This window comes from Lathyrus oleraceus, chromosome 5 (genome assembly GCF_024323335.1).
Source record: "Lathyrus oleraceus cultivar Zhongwan6 chromosome 5, CAAS_Psat_ZW6_1.0, whole genome shotgun sequence".
In the NCBI taxonomy this organism is placed as follows: Eukaryota; Viridiplantae; Streptophyta; class Magnoliopsida; order Fabales; family Fabaceae; genus Lathyrus; species Lathyrus oleraceus.
In genome coordinates this window covers 156,915,111-156,922,273 of record NC_066583.1, presented here as the reverse complement: position 1 = coordinate 156,922,273, position 7,163 = coordinate 156,915,111, and the positions used below count along the sequence as shown (strand labels likewise).

Here is a 7,163-nt window from a genome sequence, read left to right as displayed (position 1 = left end):
TTAATTTCAACTTAACTTTGCTTAATTTTGATTAAGAGTGGATTAGCACATCATATATATACATAATTGTAACAGAATTTGCATGGATTCATCATTTCTAGATCTAGAATTTTTTCCCTCCAAAATTTTCTCTCAACCAAAATTCAAAATTCTTCCATATAACCTTGAGTTTTTCTTCCATATTCTGGTTCTATGATCTTGATTTAGTGCAGATCCAGCTTTGTTTTGAAGGATTCGTGTGGAAATCAAGCATGGCATGTTCATGAAGATGAAGATGGAGTTTCAAATTTAATCAAGATCTAGTTCATCTCAAATCTCAATTTCAACTTCAGGCTTCATAACAAGGTTGCTAGAGCTGATCTGCATGCTTACCAAGCCTTGAATACACCACTGCCATTGTTGGATCTTCAAGAGGTCAAAATTTCGAACCTCTTAACTCATGATGTTATGTGCATATTATTGAAGATCTTTCCGCGCTGAAAATTCTGATCTAAATTTCATAAAAAACGGATAATTATTGAGTGAGATATATGTGTTTAAAGTTTGGTGTTCAAAGATGTTCTTGATCGATTCTTGAAATTCATGATGATTTGGACCAAAATATTATTAGATTTGTAATCTATGTGCAAAGACGAGTTGAATGGCGTATGAATTTTTGAATTCTGGAAAATTCTGGAAATTTTGGTATGAATGTTCATACTGTTCATCTTCATCTTCGTGAGGAAGATGAAGATCTCCAGGTTAGCGACGACCTAGCGTCCGTTTTTCCGTCGCTACTGGTTCGCTAGGGTTCTGGCATGAAGAACGCACCCAGGACGCGTTTGATCCAAGGTCCTCCCTTCGATTCCATGCTCCAGCGTTTCTGCATCTTTTTTTTTCATTTCTATTGCATTAATCCAAAACGACGTCGTTTTGGGACGCGTTTGGAATTTCTTTAATTCATTTTTTATATTTTTTATGTTACTTCAATTTTTATTTCATTTCATACATGAACTTCCAAAAATCATAATTAATGGAATAATGATCCAAATGAAGCCAGGTTTTTTTCCACATGATCCTTGAAATGTCTAGTATTTTATCATGTGCTTTTGCTGATTTTATCATTTATGGATTTTGACTGATGAATTGTTATTTGATCAAGGTGCATTTGTGACATTGCTCCATTCTTCCTATCATAAAGTGCTCATACATGATCTAAATGCCTTGAAATTTTGCATGGTTATTCTTGACATGATGAGGGATTTATGTGATTTTATTTGGCATTTTTTGCTATTATCTTCACTGTTTTTGGCACATGTACTTTAAGTGTGACAATTTGTGTCACACAATGGGATGACCAATTTGGCACATATACTTTAAGTGTTTTACTTGTCTCCGAAACAAGATATGAGGAGGAGTTTTCGAGAAGCGTGCGTCCTAGAAGTATGTAAATGCAGAACTGAGGATCATCAATGGAAACGCTGCTCGCTTTGTGGTTACCATTCAGGTAATTTTCAGAATAGTCCTTAGGGTTTAGAAGTTGAGGAGGTGTATTTTTTTTTACTTCGTGACTGCATATTTCTCAGCAACTTAAGATCTCTATATATACATTTTTGCTGTAGTATATTTACGTATAGTTTTGCTTATCTATACCTTTTCCGGGTTTCGTAAAAGCGTGTGTGTGAATGTTGATGTGCAGAGCCATGCTTGAGGATTTCTGTTGGCTCCTGTGATCTTCTGATGTAGCTCTATCATAACATTGTAATTTTATCTTAAAATGATAGTTTTTCTTTCTTGGTCACTTAGTTTCCAATATATTTACCTTATGACAATAATTATTTCAAGGATGCATACTATTATCTTAAAATGATCTACCTGTCTTTTTATTCAGATCATTTGCGTAGTGCCTTTTGCACAGAGGAATGCAAGTTGGCATTCAATGACATGGAACCCTTGTTATTCAAGGTTGATAGGATTTCTGAAGAGTTTAGTTGGACCTCAATGAAAGGTAACAACACGTTACCCAGGTTCCTACAAAATCCCATGCTTCTAACGGCAGCCCAACTCGTCCGGTCAGCTTTTGACTATGATGTTATTCCAGATCTACTGTTTGGTTATGGCATGTATGCGGGGTTTTACACCCATGCAATGTGGAAAAAGTCAGATTTGGTCTGTGCTATAACTTTTCGAATCCATTCAAGGGCTAAGGAGGTTTTTGGTGAAGTTCCTTACATTGTTACAGCGGAGGAATACTGTGGTAGGGGTTGTTTAAAGGTAATGATGGAAGAGTTTGAGTGCTTCTTAAAGACCTTTAGTGTGAAAAGGTTACTTATGCCCTCACTCTCTACTAAAGTGGATCTCTGGACCGAAGGCTTCGAATATGTAAAGATTTCTGAAGAGGATTTAAATAAAATCTTAGAAGATGGTTCTGTTATTGTTGATTTTGAAAACACTGAGATGTTAACCAAGGAGCTTTAATGCTTGGTTGAAAAAGAAGTCACAAACTGTGGTACTATAATCTGGAGCAGTTGACTTTTTTAAAGTGCAAAAATAAAAGTACATTTGGTATGTAAATGGTATATGTACAATCATTTTAAATAAATGCACTTGTCATTTTGTGTATAGATCATGAAACTGGTTTACATTGAATGTCTATATTTTGGAGCAGGAATATAAATTTTTTAGTGTAAAAGTAAAAGAAAATGGTATAGTTCCTGTAAATGGCATGAAACCATATCATTCTTAATCAAGTTTAGTTTAATAGCATGAATCATGGTTTTCCATCAATTTAAGTCCGTTCACTTTAGCCATATCATGAGCAACTAAGGCTGTAAAAGCATTGCATACATTTAGTAAAACAAGGTGAGCTTTGAATAGAATTGAGATCACAAATGAATTTGGTTTAAACAAGCATGCGACTTAAGTTCGTAAGCATTTCGCCATGAAGCATAAGCTATCCATAGTAATACATTGCTAACATTCATCCTTGGGAATTGGCATTGATAATTAAAGGTGTCATTACAAAGAGGGTTTAAATTCTACACTAGCTTTTATTCTACATAAGATGTCCCTAATAAGTTTTCATGAGATGCTTCCATATCACTCAGCCCACCACTTCGGCAAGGTAGCCCACATCCCAAATATCATCATTCCATTGTTCAAGCGACGATTCGCCATGAGCAAGACCACTACACCATGTTATTTCACATGCTCAAAATCAGAACCTGCAGCAGAATGACGCACACGTTGACAAAGTGTTAGTATCACATCCAAGCTGATTGCAGCAGTTGACTAATGCACAAGCAGGATCCAATTTTCAAGCATAAAAAACTAAATCAACATGTCAAACAAAATTCCTAAGCAAATTTCTACCTGCATTTTTCAGAAACGCACCACCATGCGAAATGAATTCAAAGCTAATTCAAAACTAATATGCTGATCCGAATTTCACCGATAAGCTACAATTGAGCTTGCATTTCATAATTAACTTACCATTTGAATCGGAATCTGTAGCTAAACAAAATTTGCTATCCTAATCAACCATGCATAAATAGAAGAAAAAAACCAAGATGAATTTAATTACATATTTCATTTGAATTCCAATTGGAATCTCTAACCATAACCTTGCATTCGTCAAACATTTTTGAATCATAGTGCTGGCCTGGTGTGCGTTTGAGTGTTGAGAGGGTCTATCGGGATTTTTCGGTGACAATAGAAAGAAAATCAAATTTGGATTTTTTTTGTATTCAGGCATTGATTTTGATCTTACCATCACTTGTAGATGCTGCCGTAGCAGTGCAGCAATTCAATAGCTACTTGAAAAAACGCACTTTGCTTCCCAAGTGGCGTACAACCGCTACATGCATGATTCATGACCAAAGATGTCACTAACAGTTTAACTTCCTAACCATAACATATTTCCACTCATGCATATTACTACCATCAATACAACATTGAGAAACACCAAGTTTACTAGTTAAATTGGAAGAACTACCAGAATCTCCTGCAACATATGCGTCGAAAACTGTGAAGAGTGTACGCGTTACCTTTCAAAGAAGCGACCTTCCCGATACACTTGTCATCTATGCTGTTCTCGATACCGCCCTCTCCCATGATGGATCTCTTAGTCTTTGATCACCGCAACCTGATAAACAATAAACCTAACAATTTAACAAGGAAATGTAAACAGCAGTAGGAAACTTCATTTGATTTTTGATTACTGAATTCACCAATTTTTCTCCTAACAGAAATCCATTCACAACTAACTTTAACCAACGTTTTTCACCCAAACAGTTAACAATAAAACTGTTACTAACAGAAGCCCATTCATAACTAACTAATTGATTTTCAGAATTTAATTCCAAAAATTCTAACTAGCAGCAGATTTTCACAACATTTCCAAAACAATAGAATTTCATCATAAGTTCATTAGCAACTAACTCAAATTGCATTTCATTATCATTTCAACCAAATTTCATTTTAACAACCTACTGAATTTCTGACTAACCTTGTCCAAACTAATAACAGAAATATTCAATTTCTAACCAACTTGGTGAATTTCAGATAAATTTGGATTTACATTTCTAACTGAAAAAAAAAACAAAGCTCTATAAATACTCACCTCCAATCATCTTAACGGGGTTGATTTTCTTCACTCTTCCATCTTCAATCTTTTTCTTCTACTTCATCCTCACAAATCTTCAATCTTTCTCTTCTTCTTCATCTTCATAGCCCCTTCAATCCTCAACCTCCCATCTCCAATCTGTATACTTCAACCAAACTCTGATTCAATCAACCATCGGAGCCTGCAACAGTCCACGATTCACAATCTGGAAGCACGACCCTCTCTCGCTTTCATCTAGTGCTGCTGCGATTCGAACTCCAAGTGTGACGCGTATCTGTAGCAACAAACTCACACATCAAATTCACGATGACTACAAGGCTGTGAATCACACAGGTAGATTCAAGAAGAAGAAAATCGTAAAAGGTGGAGGAGAAGGATTCGAATTGCGTACCTGTGTATTTCAATTCTACCGTCACCGCAACAGTTTGCCCTGAAGGTATACTATTCGTCTTGTTCTTGATAATCGCCTTCAAAGTCGTCGTCATCTGGTAAAATTAACGATATGCTAGGGGAACCGGATTTCGCGTCGCCATCGTTCATTTCCAAATTTGACATCTAGGCTCCTCATACGGATGGTTCCGATTAGGGAGATTTGAGGAGGCTATGGGAAAATAGAGGAGAGAATTGGAAGACTTGTTGGTGAAGCATATGGTTTTGTTCAAAGGACTTGCTTGAAGGGTATGCCTCACCAAAACCATAATAAAGGAGATAATGAATATGATGGACTTGGTGGCAGGACTCTTCATCTAGTGACATCCACAATCCTAAATGTCATCCAATTTTCACCTATTGTCATGTACATTGTCTAACCTTACTTTGGTCTCCTTTGGACATTGGTCTTGAATCCATCTTGGTCTCAATGTCTTATTGTTTAGTCCATCTAATTACTGGTGCATCTATGCCCTTGGTCATCCATACAACCAAACCTTTTGTGTCACAATCTAGTTGTAGGTCATGCCCATTGACTTATGGGTGTTTCATTCAAACCCTAATTTGATGCCCTCAATTCATAACTTTGTTCATAAACCATGTTACCAGTCAAGTCATGTTCTTTTCATTTCAAGACCAGGCATTCATGTACATAAAACAAAACAATTTGGAAACCAATTTCAAACCATTTGTCAATCCACTTCAAACCATTATAAACCATCACATTGATTTTACATAAAAAAAATTACAAGTCTTGACAATTTTTGACAAATTGTTGACTTTGGTTAACATTTGACTTTTTGGTCAACTTTGACCAAAGTCAACCCAAATCCCTTAAACTCTAAAATCACCCATAATCATTCATTCAATGTCCATTTACAAGAAAAATACAAATAAAAATGAACTTTGACCAAAGGTTGACTTTGGTCAACTTTGACCAAAGTCAACTCAACCCCTTTCCATCCTAAAACCCTAAATCTCCTAATCATAACCCTAATTCTTACATTCCTTGTTGATCATTTAATGTCCAATTTACTTGTTGCTTCATGAGGAAGTCTTTTGTCACTTTATTTGTTCAACCAACCAACCATGGCCTACATGAACTCCTAGCTGCAATGCACCTAAGTCAGTCCTACATACAAGTCAGAAATTGCAACAACTTGCAATCAGCATCGTCTAAGTCAAAACCAAGCATGATCACATGAGAGCCTAATGCACAAATAAAGGTAGAATTAAACCAAGCCATGAAGTATTGTTGGCGAACCATGAACCAAATAGAGTTGACATGCTGCAAAATTGCATGAAGTCAAAACTCACCCTCTGATGCAATGCAGAACAACTGGATCAGGCCTGTAGAAATGGAACAACCTGCAGCATGACATACACTAGACATATACAATGGCAGCAGTTCATTCATGACCATAATAAAGTTCCACATTAAGCACACCATTGCAGCAAGAAGAAGAAGAAGAAGAAGAAGAAGAAGAAGAAGAAAAGAGGGGAAAAGAAGAGGAAGAATCGTGCTCAAGAACTCACCTATTAGACTTTCTGGTCTCCTTCTCCGGTAAGTGATTTTGCTTAAGTGACTCTTCTTGCTCTAAGCTTACCAGAATGTAGAACATAGGGAGGAGAGTCCAACCCCCATTGTGGTAGAGGTCAATTCTTGCCCATTTCCATTTAATTTGAATTTAAGGAATTAGGGTTCTTCCAAAGTTTCGTTCGGTTCAGCCAATCCAATAACCAATTCCCGAATCCAGTCCCATATTCATCTCCAACGCATCCTTGCGCATCCAATGGTGATGGAAAATTAGGTTTAGGTCACCACCGTCGTCGGCGACAGCCGCCGGCGCTGTGGTCTGAGACGGTCGGACTATGAGATAGATGAATGTGAGGAAGAGAGATTGGCGTGTTGATTTTCAAACCCTGTTTACTCAAGCTAGTCAAATATGGCTTTGGGTTTAGTTTAGGTGGGCCTCAGATTCCCAGGCCCACTAGAATCTGCGTCACACCCCACATGCGCCATGCACCCCCAGTGACTAGTGAAGGAAATGGAGATTGGGCTTAACAAAGCCCATTGCAGTTTTTGCTATTTCACATGTTGTTTTGAACGCACACCCCTTTCTAGGAATTG

At 37.0% G+C, this 7,163-nt stretch overlaps 1 protein-coding gene and 1 long non-coding RNA gene across 14 annotated transcripts; one reads left to right on the top strand and one right to left on the bottom strand.

The window, feature by feature from the left end:
* The first annotated feature begins 1,923 nt into the window (after positions 1-1,923).
* On the top strand, positions 1,924-2,457 carry LOC127079405 (uncharacterized). Its single transcript, XM_051019785.1, has one exon. The coding sequence runs from the start codon at positions 1,924-1,926 to the stop codon at positions 2,455-2,457; it is 534 nt and encodes a 177-aa protein (XP_050875742.1).
* Positions 2,458-2,842: 385 nt separating this feature from the next.
* On the bottom strand, positions 2,843-6,945 carry LOC127079857 (uncharacterized). Of its 13 annotated transcripts, none has more exons than XR_007787977.1 (6): positions 6,569-6,945; positions 6,350-6,417; positions 4,995-6,241; positions 4,601-4,877; positions 4,026-4,123; positions 2,843-3,203 (listed from the first exon to the last, which is right to left on the bottom strand). It is a non-coding gene; the product is annotated as an uncharacterized LOC127079857 (long non-coding RNA). The 13 variants fall into 13 exon arrangements; XR_007787979.1 differs by having other exon boundaries at positions 4,995-6,164; XR_007787980.1 differs by having other exon boundaries at positions 6,350-6,400.
* Positions 6,946-7,163: the final 218 nt, after the last annotated feature.

Coding starts and splice junctions, on each gene's coding strand:
- LOC127079405 (XM_051019785.1), top strand. CDS start 1,924: ATGGAACCCTTGTTATTCAAGGTTGATAGGATTTCTGAAGAGTTTAGT.